This window comes from Paralichthys olivaceus, chromosome 13 (genome assembly GCF_024713975.1).
Source record: "Paralichthys olivaceus isolate ysfri-2021 chromosome 13, ASM2471397v2, whole genome shotgun sequence".
Classification (NCBI taxonomy): Eukaryota; Metazoa; Chordata; class Actinopteri; order Pleuronectiformes; family Paralichthyidae; genus Paralichthys; species Paralichthys olivaceus.
Genome location: NC_091105.1, coordinates 16,146,683 through 16,171,065, shown reverse-complemented (window position 1 = coordinate 16,171,065; position 24,383 = coordinate 16,146,683). Strand labels below are relative to the sequence as shown.

The window sequence follows — 24,383 nt, the reverse complement described above, 5'->3', positions numbered from 1 at the left end:
TGCCTAAAGTGCCCAAATTTGTGCTTCTCTGAGAATTTTTAAATAATAAAAATGATCTGATTGATAAATATGGGCCTTGGTTTTATTTATTCTCAAAAGAGAAGAAGAGAATAAACAAGCACTAATGTCAGAAGAAGCATTGCCGTACAACATGATGCTCTCTGACCATGTAAGTGTTTTAAGACCACACACACACAGACACACACAAAAGCACACAGTCGATTAGCCCCTAATGAACAATTAGAGATAAGAGGCTGGGCTTTTAGTGCTAATGTAGCCAAGGTAGGGTAATCTGATGCCTTCAGGCTGATAACACAGTATGTCTATAAGTGTGTGTGTGTGTGTGTGTGTGTGTGTGTGTGTGTGTGTGTGTGTGTATGTGTGTTTGCTTGTTTGCACAAATGCATGTGTGTGGTCTGATAACAGTCCCTGACTGAGAAACAATCATATCTGAGAGAAAAAGCCCAGCTACATTACAGCCCACTGGAAAGAGAGAGATACGGCTGAGAAATATCAATATGGTTAAATATAACTTAGCTCTCAATGTCTCAGATACGTTTTAGTGTTTTGATTAATTCTAAACTTTCAAATCAAAGCAAATAATAAAAAACTGTGTTAGATTTGATGTCTTGTGCTCTGCTGCCATGTTTTCCCCCTTTTTCCCTTCACTGTCTTTCTTCATTGTTGCTGCTTTTTTCATATCCTAAAGAAATATTTTGAAGGAAAATATGTTGTCAGAAGTATCTGATGAAGACAAAACACAGAGGATGAAGAGAAGCACACAGACAGCTTAGACAAGAAATAAGAGATTGCTGACAATGATTCAACAACGCAGAGAACAAAGAGGGAAAGGGTGGAGAAAACCAGGGGCTTTGTATTTCACAGAACGAGTGAAGGGAACATGACGGAGCCAGGCAGTGGGTTTTTTTCCAGCTAATAAAATCAAATACCATATTGATCTGAGGTGAGCCACAGATGACTGCTGCTCCACTGAGCTCCATGGCTTCAAAATCAAATTAGCGTGATTGAGTTACAGATATAAAAGATGGAGAGTTGCTTAATGGAGCATCTAAATGTTTGTCTGGTTCAACATGGATGCACTCCACAGACACACACACACAGACACACACACAACATCTGTTTGAGCATTGAAGCCAATGTTAAATGATGATTAAGTTTTGATGTTCCCAGCCACAAACACTTTTGGGTGGTTTGAGTTGAATCATTTATGGCTTATCTTCCCAGGTCACTGATCAGTACTTACTTTACACTACCTCATTCATGAGGACTGCTGGACAGCTATATATGTATACCACTATACAACAGTGTTATCTAAAGCCATTATATTTGGCAGTAGACACTGGTAGAAAAGAAAAGGGGAGTGGGAGCCAGAACTTTAACAGCACTGTTTCTCTATTGGCCTGAGATGAACAGATGGCTAAACTTCTGAAGACAGATGCTGCCCTCTGGAGGACAAGAGCCCACATAACACAACTCAACAATCAAATTGTACAAAAGCAACAAGGTTCTATTATGTGAAAATGACCCTGTGCTTCAAAGAAAATTTTAAATATATATCCTATTAGGTGGCCATTGAGACTCCATAGTTAATGCTAACTTTGCAATGGATATTTTAAAAAACATGGGAGCAAACTGTGTGAGCCTTCTATATTTTTCCAAATATACAAAATTTTTACTCTAATTATTTCTCGTTTTTTTGTCATACCATCTAATGTCTATTTACTAATACATCAACTGCTGTCATGATCGAAATAGTACTGATTCATAAATGAAATATTTACTCAAAAAAATGTCAAGATAATGACAAGTTAGAATTAGTTTTTCATTATGAACCAAAAAATAAAAATACACAATAAATAAATTATACAAATAAAATTCATCAAACTGAATGTCATGTCAAATTATCACAGCTGTGCAGGAAATGGACAAGGAATGGACATAATAACAGGAACAACCAAACCATATGATCAATTATTCAATACTGTTGAACTGCAACACTTACTCCCTTTATTCAGCTTGTTCAATTTCAGTTTTTTGTCAACCCTGTGGTGATGTATGATGTTTGTTTGTAGTTTGTGCTGTTGTTACTGATCTGTATCATATTGTACAAGAGTTTCTATTATTATGTCCACCTGTAAGATATGAGTGGAGGGCTCCAGAGACACGGTAAAGTGGAATAATGATAAAACCAAATCCCACTTTGATTCCACTCTGTAATACTTACATTGGGTTGTGTGTCAGTATTTTGAATTACTTTATCATCACAGTCATCCATGTCCACAGATGTTTCCTCCGTCTGTGAACGGAAGGCACAGCTAACATGCAGCATTCGACTGTTCAGTTGCATCATGCATTAATCCTGCCTCAGCTATCAACAGGAATAAGCATCACTGGCATGCACCACTCCAAGTTAGTTTGTAAAGTATTATGGTTTAATAATTCTCATGGCACTTGCGCAGATAAATGACACCTGAACTTTGTGGACAATATTCATTTTGCTCTTAATTCAGTAATTCTCAAGTATTACTGCCGTTAAATGAACACATTTTGCCAAAAAAGTCGTACCTTGGATTTCCTCCTGCCGAACTGGAAGATACCCAGGAGGCCTTTCTTCTCTGCTCTGCCCAAACTGGTGGTACTGGAGCGAATGGAGTCTTAAAAAAAAAGAGTTAAATGAGTGTAGAAGCAAAGAGATAAGGGTCGTACTGAGAAACATTTTATGAGGAATTTAGTGGCAGTGACAAATTATTCTTACATGCACAGATTAATTATGTGAACAACAATATTCACAAGTTGCTTCACTCAACAAAGAGAAATGTATGTTTTTTGTATTTTCAATTGATCATTTTAGAATAGACTGGAGCTATATATTGTCTAAATACACAACTTGCTTTCATGTACTGATTTTCCTCAGCAGAGGGCGCTGTGGCTGTATTTTTCTCCAGCCCCCCCTCTATCTCACCTTTACAGTCACAAAGCAGTAAATAAGAAAGTTTCATGATAACATTGTTGGCTTGAGGACAGAGCGAGAAGGTCAGCCAACCATTAAAAACATCACAGAGCTATACTTCTGGTTTGTTTGGATTCTAAAAAAAAGTCAAGGTAAGTTAATCATAAATCATTTCAAATGGCCACTGAAGATGTTAGCATATGTATTACAATGACAAGACAGACGACTAATAAGCAGACACGCATGTCAAATGCACTAAAGGGGGTTAATAAGCAAGCAGGTGTACATTGGGTTAAAGGGCTACATGGATTTGAATGGAACCAGCAATAAAGACACGACTCATCATGACTAATACCTGAGTAGTTTAGAACAGGAGCAGAGGCCATTTTACGCAGGAGAACTGGAAAACAGGACAAGGTTTAAAAACATATTCAGCCGTACTATCCTGCTTTAAAAAAATAACTGTGATTGTGTTAATGAATTTGCAACACTGTCGGTCGAATTTAACCAGAGGTTTGAAAAACGTTTGCATTTTGATTTCTTAAGACATAATCTAAATAATTTATAAATTTTCCTTTGATTAAATTTCCTTTATTATAACTGCAAGAGGTTGAAACCAAGATATAATTACTGTGCAATAGTATCTAACCATAAAAATGACATAATGTTCAAAATGTTACTGCTTAAACCATAAACCACAAGTCTTTCCTCACAGGTCACACACAATAACAAGAATGATAACTGGGTGTGGACTGTTACCATGGTAATGACCCATAACACCAAATCTTAGACCATAATTTAACTTCCCACTAGACAAGTGATGACACACACACTTGTTATTGAAATCCTGAACAGAGTCAGACACAGCGCAAGCTTATATTTCTTCTCAAGCACTTTCCAGGCCCAACACAGCAGAGATGCACCACAAAGTAATTTAACATGAGAAGTTGCAGGTTTTACAGAAGCTCACAGACATCAGACTACATGGTCTCTTACGTACATGCAGACAGTCGACTATTTAAGAATATTAAGTAAAAGAAATGATTCAAAAATAACTTTCATTTCTATTTTTGCACAGCAAATCAAGCACTTTCTTTTTTTCCACAAGTTTAAATAAATATTGGGGACCATGGGAACCATGCTATTAGCACATGCTAGTTGCTTTGGGAATAATATTAAGTTCCTGATCGATTCTCCTGAATCAGTAGATCATTTTCCAAAAGGTGGATGATGGTGGATTAATTGACTAATTAAGTAATTAAATCCAACAGCTATATTATAAGGAAATTATTCCAAATAATACAAGCATTTATTTGACATCCATACATTTTCTAAATGATTTTGACTCAGTTTCAATAGTGTCAATTTTACATTGAGTGCAAAAAAAGTAAATGCACCATAACCTTTTAAGGACCTTAAATCTCTTAAACAGAATCAAGAGGTTAACATTTACCTAGCGTTTGATCGTGTACGTAGAGCTCCTTTATCCCCAGCTCTGTCAGAGATTTATCCAGCGGTAACTCGTGGCGACTGATGCCGTCCCTCAGGAGCAGGACATGAGCAGGGTCAAACTCACACTTATCACAGATGACTGGTGTCAGAGCCTGGAGTGGAACCAACGGGTTGACCCGTACCACTGCCTTCTGGCTGCCGTGGTAGTTCACCATCAAACGCACTGTTTTCTGATACAAACGGGAGAACAGAACAAAAAATTGACATCAGTGTCTAAAAACTGGCTAATGAGGACACACTTTTCTCATTCTGCAACAGGATTTTCTTAAAAAAGAAAACTCCTTCTTCCAGTGGACAGGAAACGGAAGTATACAAAGTGAAGGTCATCTAGAAGCAACATCTCTGTGACAGACAAAAAGGAAAGAGGTTGGTCTCAATATAATAAATAAGACAAAAATAATCGAGCCTACTGAGGGGCCTAGCAGACATTTAATAGATTTGAGTATTTAAGCAGCAACGAAAATGCTGACAGACCAGACAGAGGAGGGAAACCGAGTTGCTGTATGATTATTAAGGGTTAACATATTTAGATTACAACAGTATAATGTTTTACAACCACAGCTGTGATTTCTTTGATTTGCTTGTGCAACAAATGTTAAAGGTGAGGAGCACAGGAAGAAAAATAGACAAATAAGTGAAGACACTTCAGTAATGAGTAACTCAAGGTTAAAGTTTAGTTGCTGAACGAAATTTCTAACATTTAATAGGCTTGAGATAGTCAATACCACAACACTTCATATAGTCCTGTAATGAAGAACATACGGATGGGGCACTGGGTACTGCGAGCTTTATCACAAGTGGTCTGCATAAGCCTTTTTAAAAACACACACTTCTCTCTGGAGTCAAGAGGCTAAAGAATTTAAAAAATGGCTCTTCAGTTGGTGGCCCTTCAGATGCTTCTGTATATCAAGTGACGTGGCCTGCAAAGTTATGTATTACTTCAGAGAACAGGGACTGAAATACTGGAATGTGCTTAGAGTGCAGGCTTCTGCCAAAGTCTTATCATTTTACAGTTAACCATTAGTTTGACAGTCAGCATTGTTATGGACGTATGACAAGAGGAGCCAGTTTGGTTTCCTTCCTTTGAAAGCATGAATGAGCACAGGGAACATTCTGCATTTTCCACTCACAGGTCAGGAGATATGGTCCTTTGATGGAGCGAAACAAGGGGGGTGGCTTTTTTTTAGTCTTGTGCCAATATTTACCAGTCTGGATATATAGGGTGTAGATATATATCAGTGGTTAAATAGACTGAAAGAAGGAAGAAATACCTACCATACCTTGGCAGATGTAGGAATTAATCACGATCAAAAACCATCACGAAAGGTATTTAACCCAAAAGTGAGTAGCTTTGTTGAGGGTCTACAAACAGTGTATTGCAATCAATAGATCCCATTTAGAAAGGTTGAGATTAGTTGGAGTTTTATAGTACTGTCACATCAATGAGTTTAATATGACTGTTTGCTTTGTCATGGTTCCTATTCCTAATTGTCCAGTAATATATACTGTATACAAATATACTTATGTTGATTGTGAGCTATTTTACTCATATTATAATCATATTTCTTTTACAGGGTCGCCCTACAGCAGGATTCTTGGTTCGAATCCAGTTTGGCATCGAAAATGGATGGATGGATTCATCTTTCATAATGGATACAGTTTTTTGTCAAACCCATTCATATAATGAGAGTAGATTAAATATTAGAAACACCTCTAAATATAACTACTATGAAGTTGATGCAACCTCCTCAACAGTAGCAGCAAAAGTCAAACATTACAGCCCTCACAAGGGACGGATTGTAAAAGGTTTAGAGGCTACATAGTTTTATCTGAGCAAATCTAATGAAGTGGGAATAAAGCAAACAGTATTTGAAGTCTGCATTTTAACTGCTGAGACTGGTGGTACGATGAGCAGACACGATGGCATGACAGGATGACTGTCGGCAGCGTGTGAAATAGTGTCAGTCTCTGGCCTGAGGCCAGACAGGGTCAAAGGGAGAGAGAGCAGCCAGTGAGCCCTAAGAAGAGCAGAGAAATAATGCATGGTAACTAAAGGTAAGGCACTCATCAAATATTCAAACTGTAGGAGGAGAACAGAGGGAAGCCAGAGAAAAGGGGAGAGACAGAGAGGCTAATGCTCCGTCGACAGACAAGAGAGCTTTATAAACAAATAGAAATTAAATAAAGGGGAGAAAAAAGATGAATTAGCACACTTGTAACACTGTAGGAGAACTGGCAACGTCATGCTTGGCCAGTTTGATCCCAGCTGGCTTCCTACCTTAGCATGGGCCCTTACAGGTTTCACTGGCCTTGCTTTCTGCCAGCAGTAAGCGTTAAAAGGTAGAGAGGGAAGGGACGAATATTATACAGGGCTTCTGGGTAAGGTCCATGCAGACTGTTCATTTATGATAAAAAAGGAAAAGCTCTTTCTCAGGCATCCTGGGATACATTAGTCTGCATTACTTCATGCAAAACACTCGACAAAACATGGACATATTTGGAGGCTCTTTTTCTAGTTCTAATTATCTGACTTGTGTTATTCTATGTTCACTTATTTGTTGAAATATATTAGTCTCTGCAACCCAAAAAAATAAAAAATCCGGCCAAGCATATTCCCCCTCATTTCAGCAGGTTTTAAATATGCTGCGACACGTAGAAAATCCAAAGAACATCCAGATCACAGAATCAGGCTCCACTGTGACTCACCTCTGGCACTTTAGGTGCCGGTCTGCGTGCCACTTTCTCCTCCCAGACTTTCTCCTTGATGAGGACACAGGCCACGTTGAGGGAGCCCAGGAAGGCGTTGGGCTTGAACCCCAGAGGGTGACCCTCGGGTGACAGCAGCTCTAGTGTGTGCAGTGCCGGGTTCAGGTGGTAGCGGCTACAGAGCTCGACCAGCAGGTCCATCAGCGCCTTACTGAGAGAGGGAGAAACCGAGGGAAGGGAGGAGAGAGAGAAAGTGAAAGAGGGGGTGGGGGGGGGCAAGGGAGATGGGGAGCGAGGGAGTTTGGAAGAAAGAGGGGAGAGATGGGGAGTGAGGGAGAAAGAGAGACAGAGGAAAGGGAGAAGATAGGGTTACAAAGCCTGCCTAGCTTGAGCTCCGGTACAGAGAATAGTCATAACGTCATACAACAAATCAGATGAGCTTAGAAAGAAAAATAGATACAAAGGAAAAGATTGTACTGAGCCATAGTTTAGAATAATGGTAATCAAAAGGTTGTCCTTTTGTTTAAATACTGAATTTCTTGAAAATGTTGCACAGATTGTCTTACAATTACAGGATTTTACTCCCAGAAAAGCCAAACCTAAATGAATCTGTATATGAAGAAAAAGTTCACAATATAAAAGTGTTCAGATACAACTTTACTTTTGCAGAAGAATAAAAAAAGAGACGCCATCTATTGCATGCTGAGAGTTAATGTGCCTGTGTTATCTGTGTTGTTTATCTAAACAGAACCTTTGAACAGCGTCCCATAATATAATGGCAATAATAAGATCATTGTGTACATGATTGTGTGTCCGAGTGTGTGTGGTGCAGTTGGTAAGGAGGCCTCCTATAGTGGTATCTGTCAATCATCAGATAAAGAAACCAGGAGACAGTGTCAGACATTTTCTGGGAACAACCAGATCAGATGACAGATCTGAGAGAGATACTCCTACAAAGAACACTATTGTTGACGGTCACTAACAAATGGAGACATTCTACAACTAAGGCGACAATCTGCAATCAAAACACACATTGTCCTGTGTTAAGAGCTCTTAAGCCAATTTTGTGTTTCACAGCTTGATCCTTGAGAGGAGTAATCCACTGTAGTACTGAAAACATGTCACTTTTCAAATGTCTGGTTCACGTTTTTAGTTTGTGCATGAGGCCAATCATTGTTCATTCCCATGTGCTTTGGTCCAAATCATGACAATACATGACAATACATGACAATACAGGCAGATATGTTTGAGATTATGCATGAGACATAGACATGTATGTTTTCATTTGATGCATTGGTGCAGTCATAAAATAACTTACCAAGTTATAATATTAATCTAAAGATGAGCAAGATATTAGAACAAAGAATCAACTAAATCTGATTATTAATATACTGTATATCTGAGTGGAAATAATGAATTATCTAACATTATAGCTACTTAATGCAAATTAAGTTTGTGTTGTTACAATTACTGACATCACTTCCCCAAGTTTAACTGTGTTTACATAAACACTTGATAGTTTGGGGGTTGTACTTTTTAGTATCAGCCCTTTATAGGACATGTGTGTTTATCAAATATCAGGTTTTGATATTGTTAATGAGCAGTGTCAGAAGGACAACAGTAAACACAGCACATTTGCTATTAAAATCTAATGACACACATTCCCTTCTGTAAATGCTCTGGAATAAGGAAAAGAGACACCTGATGGACATCCATAGTTTGATTGTCTTATATCAGATAAATAGAGGAAGCTACACAATAGCAGAGAGGAGCCTTTTGGCTGCAGTACTAACCAGCACCTTTTGTTAAGTTTTTAAGCAATGTAGGCCGTCTGAAAGGGTTACATAATAGTTCTACATGTTCAAGAGAATAAATATACTCTGATAAACTAACTTACTTTTCTACAGCAGTGAAAAGTATCAGTCAGTGATTGGCCTTTCAATAATGATAAAAAAGAAACTTGGATGCTTTTAAGCGAGCACCTTTTTCTGTACCAGGGAGGGGTCCCCGATTTTCTGCCCCAAAAGAGAGAACCTCATTAGGGGCAGAGGACAGTAGCAGGTCACGCCTCATCTGTCCACTCTCTGGGACAAAGCCTGTGCAGAGACTGTGAATGGGACCCCTCGACAGGGCCTCCCTGGCAGAGCAACCCATACAGACCCAGAAGCAACAAACAAGTCTCATACTATTTGTCTGGTGACTTGAGGTCACTTCATAGAATCAGATTGTGCAGCTAAACATAAATGACGGTAGTTGTATTGACAGAAATGAATATTCAAATGTAAGTGTGAATAGACTTTTGCTGTGGGAAAGAAGGTTTTATAAGCAAAAAGTGTAATGCAAAGTAAAAACAAAGCACGCTGAAAAAAAAGGGAAGTGATACAACCAGAGTACATGTACTTGTGTCACCCTCCGTTTCTTCTCACCTGCCTTCCTCTGTTACAGAAGTCTGGTATCCATGTGGCAGAGTTAACTTGAAATCCACCATGGGTCCTAGCACGTTCTCCTTGGCCTCCATGCCTCCTTCATCAGCGTTTCTGAAGATGTGGCGTGGGGCGGGCTGAGGGGCCTGTGGCGGAGGTGGGGCACGTGCTTTCATTCTGCTCCTGAACATTGACAACAGACACTTTTTAGGTTTTTTCCTTCATTGTAGAGTTTCCTTTAAATAACGTAAGTAAACAACAGGCATGCATTTAACATGTACTTGAGACTCAAGTTTACAAGTCATGAATCAACCGATCCAGTGTATAAAAGTTGTGTTGCTAAAAAAATAAAATGTATACACTCACTATACATGAGTTTATAGTTTTTTAGAAACACATCTTTTTTATTTGAGAAATTATGTTCACACTGTTAGTTTTTAACCTTTTGGTTGTTTCTCAGAATTATGCAAAATCTACAGAACAGATTTCCACAAAGTTTTGTGTAAAGATGGGACATGGGCCAAGAAAAAACCCATCACATTTGGGTGCAAATCTAGGAAACACGTTCAGTGTGTTTTTGCCATTTTACTTATTTTCCAAGGAGTTTTGATTATAAAAATCTGGCATATTTAGGGGACTTATATTTATCAGTGTGTGCATCTTCGTCGGTTCTGAATAAAAATCGGATCCAGCAGCACGCCCTAATGAACAACTACCCACTGTCACCTCCTCGGGAGCAGACTGAATACCAATGACTTCATTCAGTTTGTTTCTCTCTTCACTAGGATTACACTAAAATTACAGTCTACAGACATGCTGAGATGATGAATTTGGTTGTCAAGAAGAGCCGGCCTTGAGCAGCAGTTTATCCAACTTTACCCAGTCTCCAAATATTAATATAATCATTAATAAGAACACCTTCTCTAATATCACTCTAAAGAATGCTTACTCTTGCTTTTAGAATATATGTGTCAGATTATCACTCTTTTTTCCAAAAATCATTCTGAAGGAACGCTTGTATATTCAAAGACCCACTCAGGAAACACAGTCAACAACAGTTTAATCAACAAGCAATGCTAAAGGGATGTCTCCTACCAGGTGTCAACTGATTTGCAATCTGTCATGTGTAGTACATTCTTGATGCACCAATAACTATTCATAGCAGCAATATCTAGGAGGTCAAATGCATCTGTTGGCTCAGAAAAACATAAGACAGAAGCACAAATCCACCTTCAAACCACAGCTCGTATGTGTGGAGACGTACCAGATGTCAATGACATGCAATCGACGAGATGCTGCTATCTGCACATTTGACCTCGGTTCAACATAAACCGTACTTAGCCTGACAGAAACAGCTGATTAGACAGAATTCAAACTCTTCATTCTGTTTCAATGACAAATTGCTTTTCTATAAGACATGTTTCTGCACACACTCCCAGTCTGTCTGCACAGCACAAATAATAAATGTAGATAACATTCCACTCACGTCAAAAGCAGTCCTTGAGTTGATTAAGTGTTCCAAAAGTGTTATATATCAGACTGTTTATAAATCCAGTTCCAAGGATTTGTCTGTTTCATTGAGATGTGTGCGCAGCTTCGGTACGATCCAGTATCCTTCGAGGTAACTCGCAGAGAGGTAAGAATGCATGTGAACATAGCACAGTGAGCGGACTCTAACCTGGCTCAAGTTAATCATTAACGGCTACGTCGAATATCAACTAACTTTTACACACAGGACATATAATGTCACTGACTCATTATGCAACATAGAGAATGCTTTGCAGTGGACGAACATCATGGGACTGACAGACAATACCAAGTCACATCAAATGAGGATCATTTTTAATCATTAACTGCAAGCTGTTGTGACTAAAATGGATTTAAGACATATATGTTTACTCCTTTAGAAGGGGAGAAACGATGAGCAGCTTAAAGACCAGTAAATATATGAGATTTCTGTTTTTTTTCTGGTGAGTCTATGTTTTTGAAGGTAAAAAGAACTGGGCGCTGTAGAACCGAGGGACTGGGCCTCAGCCAGGCTTAACACAGTCCCCCAGTATCCTTCTCTCCATCTCTCTTGTTTGTCTCACCATAACATTTTACTCTCCCCCTTCTCCCTCCCTCTCTCTCTCTCTCTCTCTCACACACGCACACATATACGCACACACAAAGGCTCCTTTAGGAAAAAGCTAGTCTCCCACAGAGTTAGAATGAGCAAGCGAAAGAGAGAGGAAGAGTGCGAGCAGGAGAAAGAGAGGTAGCGGACGAAAAGCAAGAAACCCTGCTCCAGCACAGGGGGCAGTAAGTGCTGAACTGCTACAGGGGCTGAATTACAAATGGGCTATGGGCTCTCACACACACACAAAGAGCTAGAGAGAAGGTTACTAATGGACCTTTCAGAACCACTTGGTTCTTGTTACTTGACCAAGCAGCATTAACAAGGATATACTTCTTTCACTCTATTGGATTAGTACAGATAGTTTTTGATGTAGGTGTTTATAGCACTCACATGAATGCTCTATCTAATGAATCTTAGTAAAAATCTAAAACAAATAGACGCTAGATTATTTTAAACTGCCAAAGGTGCTGAAGTCTCATGTGACAAAATCCTTCGGGACAGCATGTGAGCAGCTGGAAGTGAAAAACAAGAGTGAACAAAGAACACCACAGATAAGAGTACACATTTAGGATCAAATATAAAACACCAAACTGTCTTGATACTACCCTGGTGGTTAGCACATGTAACACTAAAATCACCCACATCTACCCCAGTTGACTATTCACACAGCCTTTGCTAACACTGGGACGCAATACATAGCTAGTGCAAGATATTTAGCAAATACTGCAGATGGGTTGTCCATAGCTTATATTAATATAAAGGGATGAATATTTATATACTATATCTATTGTAACTCTAAAGTGACGCGGGGCAGCAGAGACATTGACAAGCATGATGGGAAATCTTTGCACCTTAAATAGATTGGGAGGGTGTGTATGATGGAGGATTGTGGAGAATGATGCATGTCATATGATCAGAGCAATGCAGCTCGAGTTGCCTGAACTAGCTTGCAAGCGTTGCTTCATTGGTTCCTACAAGTGGATTTCTCTCTCCAGTTGCCAGCTTCAGGTGTCTACGCTTTCATTCTGAAAGGCCTAAACTCCCCAGTGGGTCAGTGATAGAATACAATATGTGTAATATTTAAGTGTTCACAAACTATTAAACTCATTACCTTTGCTCTCAGTGAATAGTAAACAACAGTGACAGCTTAAGACGTAGGACTATACACAGCCTACCAGTCATCCTATGTGCTGGCTAAGTGTGAGCCTCTTTAACAGATTAGTCTCAGTGTCTACTCGTCTGCGTGTGCACATTTTCAGTGTGGGCCTGTGCACGCTGCTGTCTCTGTGACCCAAATACAACTATGCTTGATCACAGCCTCCAGGATGATAAATCATGCCTGGATGTGCAAGCATGACTGTGTTTGTGTGCAAACAAAAATGTACTTATAGAAAAATAAAAGAGTGCCAATATGTGTGCTATGCAAATTAATGTATGTTACAGTCAGATGCTTGTTAAAATGTTAAATTACATGACACTGATCAGAAACTCTGGAGATGACTATGTTAAGGGTTTTTTTTCTTGGGGAAAGGAGTAACTGTCGAGGACTGTATTTATCCCAGCCATGGAAGCACAGCCTTAAAAGCTCGCACTGTGGAAGGTCTTGTAAAAAATAACGGAATATTTTAGTGTGTGCTCTAAATAGTGCTCTGTCAGCATCATCCCCACCAATACAAATTCCACTCACAAGGAGCCTGTTTTAAGTTGAAAACCATCTTTTGCTTTCTCACTTGATAGCTCCCTTCATCAGTCTGCTATTGATACCATCTGAACATTGGAGCACATAACATAATGATTGAAGTTGCTGAGGTTACAAATGGAACAACGAGAGAAACAGACGTTCTGACATCAGAAATTACTCAGTAAGTCGGTTCAAGAGACGCTCATCACATAGACAAACAGCCAGACATGTCCTCAGTCAAACATATCCCGTCAGTGTGATACAATAGGATCACTGAAACAATGAGTAACTATCCTCTAATGAAGACAACCAACTGGGACTGGAGCAGATTAATTGGACAAAAACATTGCGCCGACTGACCTACATTCATCATGTGCTTTCTGAGAATATAAACAATGGATGAAACCAAAGTTTTGTGGCATTTAATAGGGATTAAACAATAAAAATATCCCCCATTTATTTAAATATAATAACACTGTATAAGACAAGGTTTCATTGGCACTACAAAACCTTTCCTTTGGCAAGTAAGAGGACACAACCATAGACACAAACAAAATATGTAACCAGAGCAGTTGCTGGAGTGTGGGACCTCCTAAAACTTTTTTGTTAGCCTTGTGAACCTCTACTGAGCATCTACAATATATCCGCATCAGAAAATGTATATTTTTCTATTGAACAAAATTCAGCTTTCATTCCTGTCAATGCCTAAAGATCATTTGTCTTATCTAAACTGAGTTTCACTCATCCTGCTTAAGAAAAACACTTAATCCAAAAGTCTGATAGAAAGTATAGAAGTAGTACTGTAAAGTAAATAACACTGCAACCAATTAAAATACAGTTAAAAAAGATACAACCTCTATTATGTCATATAAATAAGTACAAAACTTTTTTTAAATGGACACTTGAAAACTTGGAATATATTTTGGAGACACCTCAGCTGAAAGTGCAAACATCAGCAAAGTGAGCATGAGTACCACTTCAAAACTTCAGTCACCCGCTTACATGCAAATACTCATGCACATTACAGCCACAGCCACTCTGTGTGTGTGCACACTTGAATGTCCCCCTCCTTTTGTGTATTGACCACAGCATGAATGATACACATCCTGGACCCTCAGCCACTCCCCTCACACAACACACACACACTCTGTCCTGCTACCCACCCAGCATACCCCTTGGGTGTCATGGTGTCCCCATGGCAACCTATATTTATACCACTTGACTGCAGAAGAGAGCAGACCTCAGTTTAGTAGCAGCTGTGGATTTTGGATGCATGAACACAAAGGGTGAGTGACCCAGAGACAGAGAAAGAGAAACAGAAAGAAGCAAAGACACAGGGAAAAGACAGAAAGATCATCTGTTTAATAAGTGAGTATTGGAGACATGTAGGAGCCCAGTAAAGCATTTGTTTGCAGTTGCTAGGCACACAACTGTCTAATTCAGCATATGCCTTGATGCTCATATTACCATTCATGTAGTTACAACCACACCCCACTGCAATGCCAAGTGAACTGTCTCAATGATAATGCCACTCAAGAGATGGCCCACCATAGCCTCATTACTTACTACTACAGACAAGAAAAAAAATGTATGACTCATTAGACAGTTTTATGTTTGGATCTCTGTTGCTTTCTTTGTAGTTTAATAATTACTCTTGATGTAGGTTGTTAATCTCTGATTTGTTTGGTGAGCAAGGGGGTCCCATTAACAAAATGTTGCATGCGGGAATACATGCATTATGTATTGTTAGGGATAGTGAAGGACGTCAGAGGAGGCAGATTTTGAAGCTATGAATAGCAGAATAATGCCACTGCAAAATTCCCAAAAAATCAATATGGTGCCTAACATTATACAAGTCAATGACTTATTTTTCAAAACATCAAAATATTAAAAAAAACTAGCTTATGGAATAAAATAGTTCTTTATTCACAGTGGTATTTGGCCAAATTTCTCCAACACATGGTTAAACAACACATCTCACCTATACTGCACCCGTTGTTCCATAGCTCCCATGTAATCTGGGAAACCACTGAACGTTTCTCTGTACAATACAAAATAGCGATTTTTTAATGGATGTTTGAGGTGCAGTCGACATATTGGCTAATCTCTACTGACGGCTATCGGCATATGAATGCAGAAAAATAAAAAAGCTCATGCATTTAGGTAAATATGTTCCACCTCTTTGGCTATCCATACGGACTGTTTACCTGCAGGCAACCTAAGCCTGCTCAAACATGATGGGTCAAACTAGAAACAGGAACCAGAAGTCTGCCAGCCCTAAAATCTTGTCATATTCACATAGAGAATCTGTTTCTAGAGAGAAGTTGCATGCATTATGAACTGTCTTAAAACCTACAATAAGGTATTTGTTTTATCTATTTCAGCAATATTTACCAGGTTGTACAACCTGCTTTATGTCTCTATCAACTTTTCTAAAACAACCAGGTTAGAGCTCTGCACAATCTGTTCCACAGGAGTGAGAAACAGTGGCATAATAACCCATGGGAGAAAAAAAAAGACAACACCACACCTCAGGTGCTAAATGAATTGTTGCCTGTTGGGATCAATTATGTTGCTAACACTACAGTTATCTAAGGGTTTTACTTCCAGGATATATTGCAGTGACCTCAGCTTGAGTCAGCAACCGGTTATCCGGGAGTATCAATTTCACACCTGCTTAAAGGAGAGAAATCCACTTACTGTAACAGCACTCCACCCGACCCACCCTCTCCTCCTCTCTCCTATCCTCTGTTTACTCATGTAGTCATGTTGTCCATTGGTGACAAGTGACACAGAGGCATGTTGTTAACAGTTCAAAATTAGATAAAGGGACAACAATCATTTTCCAAAAATATGAGCAGGCAGCCAATTTCCGTCTGGAAAATAACTTCTTTCCGTTAGAGGTATTATTTTGACCAAATATGACTGACATTAAGCCAATATGTATTTCCATTCTTTCAAGTCAAGACACATGTATCTAAAAAGTTCATTTAAAAACAACAGGAGTTGACCCAAAGTGCTTCACAATTATTACAAAATGAAATGGCAACAAGTTAATGAAAAGAAAAGGTAGTGCAATGATAATGTGTGTGAAGGGATATTTTCTGTTAGTTTTCTCGAGGCCTCCTCTCTGAGTGACATCAGCAAAAGGACCATGGTGTCACATGTGTATGCCTGGGCAGCCAGGTACACAGGTATTTTTAATGTTCAGTATTCTTAGTGGTAAATCAGGCAGCTAAGCACCCAGGTAATGAGTACAATTCCCTCTGCAGCTCAAGGTTATCAGCTTAGTATATTGTTCTTAATCTATATTTGATCTCCATGTTTGCGTGTCTTCCCCAAATATTCTAAACTTCAGAAGGACAAATCACATAAGCATTAAGGTATTTTCAGTATGGACATCTAAAGCTTCTGGGTGGCCAACAAGACCACAGCAGGGAAGGATGGAGGGAACAAGGGAAGGACTGGATAATGAATGTTTGCCAGCGGGAGGGATGAGGGGATCCCAGGTGGCACAAACCTGCATATGGATGGAGAGCAAAAGTAAAGGGAACAGAAAAAGGTTGTATAGGAGGAGTTCGACATTAGAGAAGAAAGGAGGAGAGAAGGAATGTGGAGGCAGAACAGCAGGAAATAACAATTAGTCTGGTCTCTATTCCCCATGCTACTTGTTCAATTAGAGAGAGCTGCTGCTGCTGCCGGGAAGATGAGACGATAAACACTTACATTACAAATATTGCTTGGTTTTAGCAGACAGGCACAGCTTGTAGGCATCCTGGGGCCCTTTGATTTAGAAATATGTGTCACAAAAACCAGTGAAAATATACTTAAAATAATGACTAACACTTCAATATAATCAGCTCATAGGAAAATAAATCACTTTGTAGTTACTTTTAATAGAAAGAGAACAACAAATGGCAGCTATACCACCATACAACTGTGCATGTGTTCCCTGCTTACAGCCTCGGCTTGTTAAGAAGTCATTTCATAAAAATAAAAAAACTGTTGCTAAATTACTGATATGGTGGCAGGTTTATATGTTTTCTCTTGGATCGATAGAAGCTGGCAGCAGTGTTAAATGTTCTGAAGTTGGAGAGAGCATGTGGAGAAAGTGCACTCCACCACCTCTGCCTTATCGGGCAATAGCCCTGCTATGGCACGTCAGCTGGTTCGAGGAGTCCAACTAATGTGTGCACACTCGCACACAGTCCGTCTGTCTTCCTCCCTGACAAACCCACATGCCACAGTGACTAACGTATGAGAGCAGGCTTCCAGAAATAAATCGAGCAGCCTGTAACAGCTGCATGATACAGACAGATTGAGTGCTACTGTAGATTCTTGACACAGGCAGTAGTTTGTTGTTAAAGGTGTCTGCCAGTGCTTTCTTCAGCGGGTGGCAAATATCAACAGAAAATAAGTTGGATAACGTAGTGGGGTCTGAGGAGCACAACAGTCTATTAATACAGCCAGTCTAGATGTCTCAAATGTTTCCAGTGTATCATGGCGTGGCTGTGGAGCAGATATAGTCAGAGACCTGGGGCTGTTTTGATTATGTACAGACTAAGGAAACATCCCACTTTGTCTGGCCACATAGGAAACTCCTACTATGAATAAAACCCACAATAGAGATGAATTGCACACAGATTAAGCAAAGATCCAGAGTTTCCATACAGTGTGAATGTACAGCAAGTGCAGCACTTTGTTAAGAAATGAACTACTTCATCTCAGGAATAGAATATACACAGGAAGTTTTAATCTAGGCTTTATGAATCATACTTATGACCTCTTGTTGAACACATAAATCGAGCAAAGGTTATACTGTACACGTAAGATTGAATATACTCAGTCAGTGTGTACTTTGCTCAAGCCTCTACAGAACAAGCTTGTGGAAGCATAGCATCCACACCCTCTCTATTTAAAACAGGACAGTCTGTGAAATTGATGCAGATATCACCATCACACACTGTATTACTGCCAACAACACATAGCCTCAAATACTCTCCCTCTCTCTGCTATCTCAAATTTCATATAAGTTAAATTTAACCCATCATAAAAAAATAACCCTACGGATCCAGATGTGACCACATGCACCAAAACATTTTCCTATTTGCTAAAATGGTATGTATCCTTTCAGTACAGGAGGAGAAGAGGAAACTCCTTCAGTCAGCAGAGCCGAGCTGGAGGCTGACCACAAGAACCTTTAACTTTTTTTGGTGAAGGGTGTGTAAGTTTGGGAAGGATGTGTCTGCAGCCATCGCAAAAACCTCTCATCATTTCAAACCCCAGCAAGGAGAAACAACAGCACAGACGATTAACGTCGACTTACAATACAGAGTCAATGAGAGAGCATATTAAGAAAGAGTGTGAACTGACAGACACACATGCCAAAGAATGGGGCAGACATTTTAGTCCAGCTGGCACAGCTTCAAATTGATGAGCAAATGCTCACTGCAGCGAGCAACTAGTGTTGATCTCCCTCCATCCACAGTGCTCCTTAGTGCACACAGGCGTACACGTACACACATGCAGGACATTCAGTAGCCAGTAATTATCTCTGGGTGTGTGCTGAGGATAAACGGGCAGCTATTTGAAATCCAATACAGTATTTATCTGTTAAATCTGTCAACCCTGTCCTGCTGTGGGTGTTGCATTCAAACTGAACATACACAGAAGCAAGACTCTCACAAACAACAGATGCACTGAAAACCAAATGTGTGACCTACCAACGGTGAGGCAGATGGCAATGCAAATCAGGATGTCGAGGTTGGGGAGGCTTGATTAGTTTTTTCGAACTTAAAGGCAAACTCTAGAAATAAGAAATGCAACAAGCCTGAGTGGTTATAAATGGCAACAAATGTGTTCATCAAAGCAAGGGTGTGGGTGGTTCATGATCTCCAGTGACTAAACCATGTGACCAAAGTAAAACTAACAAGGTTTTGACGTCACAGGCTGCATCTCCATAATATACAGAGGGTCTATTAAATCTAAACAGCTCTGTAAAACACTTTGAAGATCTTAAAAACACAAGTTTTGAAGAATGCTGTAAACTCAAGATCCCTCTTAATAGCCTGACATTTATTTATATCAGTCTGTTGCACACTTTTAGCTCCTATCAGAGCAAATAACAAAACATTAATAAGGCTTCTGGTCTAAAGCTTACTCAACTCACAAACATGCACACAGGAGAACACACATAAACACACCGGGTTCACACATGTACTAGAAAAAAACTGTGTGTTAATTGAGAATGTTTTGTCCATAAAACATTTGATTTGGAGCAAAAAAATAATATTGGGAAATGGAAAAAAGGTCCAAGAGTGTGTACACACTTGAATAAACAACATATACCATAAACTATTGTGACTGACTCCTTTCCAACGACTTCATGAATTTAAACTTGTAGTGAATTTCAACCATTTTGACTCTTTTCCTCATCTCAAAATGTTAAGAGAGGGAAATCATGGTTGCTCTTTGGTAAACGTAATGTATCACTGAATGATCTGACCGTAGCTAACGTGATTTCCCTGGTCGTGGAGAACATGTATGGGGTAACAGCAATGTCCACAAACCAGAGATATCACTATTTTACCTGTGGAATGTGCGTATTGTAGTATTTCTCTCTGACATTAATGATAAAACTCTTTTCTCTTATAATGCTGTTGATCTATAGATATGTGGCTTCAACAGGAGCATATAACATAGTTTCACAATGTCGTGGTAAGTAGAATTTGAATAATCCTGATCTCAGAACAGTGTGAGAAGCCAGTGTCATTTAATCTCTGGGAGGAAAGGAAGATGTCCTTTTGTCCAATTTAATTTCAGGCTTAAAATAAACATTCAGAACTAAGGCTTCATTCAAGCTGCCTTCCTTCCAACCGCTCCTGAGTACACACATACACACTTGAAATACACTCACATGCATGCACACACACACAGCTCAGATTTCAATGGCCAGGTACAAACATAATTTCTCTTTCAAGTCTCTTCCTTTCTCTTGTGTCTGCTCAGTTACCATGCTCTGTACGTGTGTGTGTCTGTGTGTGTGTGTGTGTGTGTGTGTGTGTGTGTGTGTGTGTGTGTGTCTGTGTGTGTGTGAGAGCATTGAACATTTCGTTTTGTGAGCTGTGTTTCATTAGAACTGGGCTGTACAGTAAAGTAGCTACTCCCTGTGCAATGACGAAAGAGAAATCTCAGCACAAAGGAAGTTGCCATGGTAATATGTGGACAGAAATGTCACACACACTGAGCGGATGAAAAGCCATGTGGTTCCGCTGCCAGCTGACTCTGTGACCAGTCGACCTGGTAATTTGGCCAAATGGCTCTTGAGTGTCTGAGATCACTGTGTTTAAGAGGACCTGATAAGAAGGACCTTTGCTTGAAAGATTTAATTCACCTCTTCAGAGCTGTCCCGAACAGCATCACACCCTACTCATGTTGCACCTGAACATCACCCATGTTTTACTTTATTGCTGTGCTTTACTGCTGCTGAGCCTTTAACCACAAACCTACAGTGCAGTAGATGAAGTAGTTGAAAAGTTCCTTGAGCAGTAACACATGATAGGTGTAAGCCCTCCACAAAGACAACAGGACACACAGCCTTCAACAGTAACTGCAATGCTGCTCTCAGAACTGGAGTCAGCAGCATTCTGCTCTGGTAAACAGCTATTACCATAATTCAAACCCAAATGGCATATAATTAGAAGAGAGTCATACCTGGTCATTGGGCTACAGTCACCCATAACTACAATTTACTAAAAAAAAATCTAGATACACCAGTAAAAAACTATTATAAAGCTTAAATGTGTCCTCATGGTCTAATTGTAATTGAATTGACCACAGTGCAATATTTTTCATCACATCCTTCCATTGGGGAGAAATTAAGAACCATTATGAGATAAGTTAGCAAAACCACAAACTCAATGAGAGCTTACATATCAAAACTATTCAATGCTCCACAAAAACCATAACTTCACTCTTCTGAAGACAGGGTCATGTGCAAGGTTGTTAAGTGCTGTTTGGACAGTGTTTTCAACACTAGCCTATTTTAGCATTCAATTTTAAGTGTTGATACATGGATGTTTGTGGAAGCGATCAGGTGATGTTTTCCCACATAGTCCTCACACCATGTAGAAAAAACATCTATGGTTCAGAGAGAATGTCGTTTTAGACCTTCTGAATCGTCGTAGAATAAAAAGCAAGTGTTTTTGTTTAACTTTTATATCAGTCCTGTTATGTTGTGAGCCAGCAAACTAGACACCAGGACCCTGAAACTGAGGCAGCCACCTTACTAGTTAAAGCAATCCCTTTAATACAGTGAAATGAAATATCTCCAGTAAACATAAAGAGTAAATAAAAAAATACTGTACAAAAAGCCAGTAACTGAATTAAAACAAGACATGTGTTGTAAAACATAATTGTGAAATTGTATAATTTGTTACAAGTGTGAATGATTTCTTACTTGTATATTTGTAAACAGTGCCTGTATTTATATATTTTTTCATTAATCCTGGATGTTTGCTAAATTTGGTGAGAACATAGAGAGGGAAATATAGTATAAGAATTTGCATCTGCCAGAGCCTTTTCAGTCACTTTATAATGAAACTGTTTAGACTTTATCCCCACTGTCTATAATGTCTATACTTAACAGAAAATTATGATGACTGAAAAAAAGTCAATCAAACAAGACAAAATGTCAGTGCCAGCAACTGGGGTTCAGCTGGGGTGACACATACACCAAGGAGATACATAGTCTAGCTACCAGCCACACCCAAGACATCACAACAGTGGACAGCAATGTCTCCTCACTGTCTCCTCTGTAGTAACCAACGATGGCACTATGCCTTCATTCAGATCTCTGCATACTCACAGTGCAGGGCAACGTTTTTCCACCAATGAAAGAAAAATGAATTAATCATGAGAAACTAAGTCATGATTTGATACTAAGTGATTATTTTGAGATATTAAGTCATTATTCAAGATATTAAGTTGTTATTTTGAGTTACCAAGTTATTTTCTGAGATTCAACTCATTATTGAGATACTAACTAATTTTCTCAGTTAGTAAGTCATCATTTTGAGTTTTTAAATCATTGTTTTGAGTTAGTAAGTTATTGTTTTGAGTTTTTAAGTCATCATTTTGAGTTTTTAAGTCATCATTTTGAGTTAGTAAGTCATCATTTTGAGTTAGTAAGTCATCATTTTGAGTTTTTAAGTCATCATTTTGAGTTAGTAAGTCATCATTTTGAGTTTTAAGTCATTGCTTTGAGTTTTTAAGTCATCATTTTGAGTTTTAAGTAATTCTTTTGAGTTTTTAAGTCATCTTTTTGAGTTTTTAAGTCATCGCTTTGAGATAGTAAGTCATCATTTTGAGTTTTTAAGTCATCGCTTTGAGATAGTAAGTCATCATTTTGAGTTTTTAAGTCATCGCTTTGAGTTAGTAAGTCATCATTTTGAGTTTTTAAGTCATCATTTTGAGTTAGTAAGTCATCATTTTGAGTTTTAAGTCATTGTTTTGAGTTTTTAAGTCATCATGACTTACATTATGTGTTTTAACAAAGTGGCAGAAATGGGCGTCCGTAGAGAAGAGACTGTGCCCAGGTAAATGCAGGGCCAACATGGAGTGGCTGCTGGAAGCCTCTTTCTGTTGCCAGCAATGACTATAGGCTGCACATGCTTTTCAATTGATGCTCATAAAAGGAATAGGCTGCAGCTCAGTGTGGACCAAATCCACCTGTAGTTATTGTCCCCTGACGAACAGAAAGAATAACACTCCGCCACAGACATGCAGCAGCTCCTCCGGACACTGTGATGAAGTAGTACCTCACAGGAGGTCCCCCCTCAGAGGGAGAGGACAGAGGGCGGTGTGAGAGGACTCACCCTGAGGTTCTGGAGGACTCGCTCATCGCAGTGATTTAACGGTTCTTCAGATGTTAGCGGTTCAACTCAGGCTGAGCTCCCGAATAAAATCCCGCTGCTGCTGTTACACTCGACGGGAATCCATCACACCGCCACCTGCGAGTAAACACAGGAACACTCAATCAACTTTCTCCTTCTCCTCCTCGGCTCCACGCCGGGAAAAACACTTTGCTGTTTTTAAGGCGACCAAAAAAGTTGGAAATGTCTGCTCCGGGTCCAACAAGTGTCAGCGCGCAGAGGTGACAGCACAAAGACCGCAGAGAGTCCGCCAACACTGCGGCAGCAACACCCAGCACATGTCCGCCACCACTGAGGTAGACTCACCTCAGTCTGAACCGTGTGTCAGCGTCTCTCTCATGGAGTCAGTCACTTGTCAAAGCCGCTTCATGTCATTTCACTAAACCACCGGCTGAGCGCCGTCAAGCCCGAGGGATTGTTGTGCACCGCTTCCTGTGCGGCGTTTCAAAATAAGAGCTCAGACACGAAACCTGCGCGATGAAACTCTCCATCATTTCCTCTCTTTGACAAGCTTAAAGATGGATGGATGGATGGATGGATGGATGGTGTAGAGGCAGATAATGTATTATTACTCTGTAGGTGAGATCCGAATAAGGTCAGTTACACAAGGCTTAGAGAGTTGGCCAAGAACCAAGTTCGGAAATGGAGATTCAAATGAGAGATTGGTGTTTGCATGGAGCCGAACCGTCTGGGTTGTAATGACCCAGCAACATCGGCAAATGACGCAAATGGAACTGGTTATTGTCGCCAAAATAGGACAGAAGAAGAGAAACTTTATTAATCCCTCAAAGAGAAATTCTTTTTTCACTCATTTTTTATACATGCATTTTAACCCCGAAACACAATCACACACACACACACATACACACACACACACACACACAAAGGGCTCATAGACATGCAATGTGGAGAGAGATGGTGGAGTGATGGTCAGCCCTGGAGGAGCGCCCTGCAAGCAATTGGGGGGGGTTCTGTGCCTTGCTCAAGGGCACCTCGGCAGTGCCCAGGAGGTGAACTGGCACCTCTCCAGCTACCAGTC

The 24,383-nt window shown here is 39.6% G+C and overlaps 1 protein-coding gene across 8 annotated transcripts in view; it reads right to left on the bottom strand.

The window, feature by feature from the left end:
- cobl (cordon-bleu WH2 repeat protein) overlaps positions 1-23,782 on the bottom strand; it is a 52,633-nt gene extending 28,851 nt beyond the window's left edge. For 2 of the 8 annotated variants that reach the window (XM_069537335.1, XM_069537341.1), the window contains exons 1-8: positions 23,651-23,782; positions 23,288-23,422; positions 9,616-9,795; positions 7,190-7,400; positions 4,425-4,653; positions 3,327-3,371; positions 2,587-2,675; positions 2,246-2,317 (exon numbers count right to left, since the gene is read on the bottom strand). In XM_069537335.1, coding sequence (XP_069393436.1) covers positions 2,246-2,317; positions 2,587-2,675; positions 3,327-3,371; positions 4,425-4,653; positions 7,190-7,400; positions 9,616-9,795; positions 23,288-23,313 — 852 coding nt within the window. In that variant the 5' untranslated portion in view covers positions 23,314-23,422; positions 23,651-23,782. Of the gene's footprint in view, positions 1-2,245; positions 2,318-2,586; positions 2,676-3,326; positions 3,372-4,424; positions 4,654-7,189; positions 7,401-9,615; positions 9,796-19,135; positions 19,219-23,287; positions 23,455-23,650 lie in introns of those variants that run through there. The other 6 variants (XM_069537338.1, XM_069537342.1, XM_069537337.1 and 3 more) reach the window with 5 other exon arrangements.
- Positions 23,783-24,383: the final 601 nt, after the last annotated feature.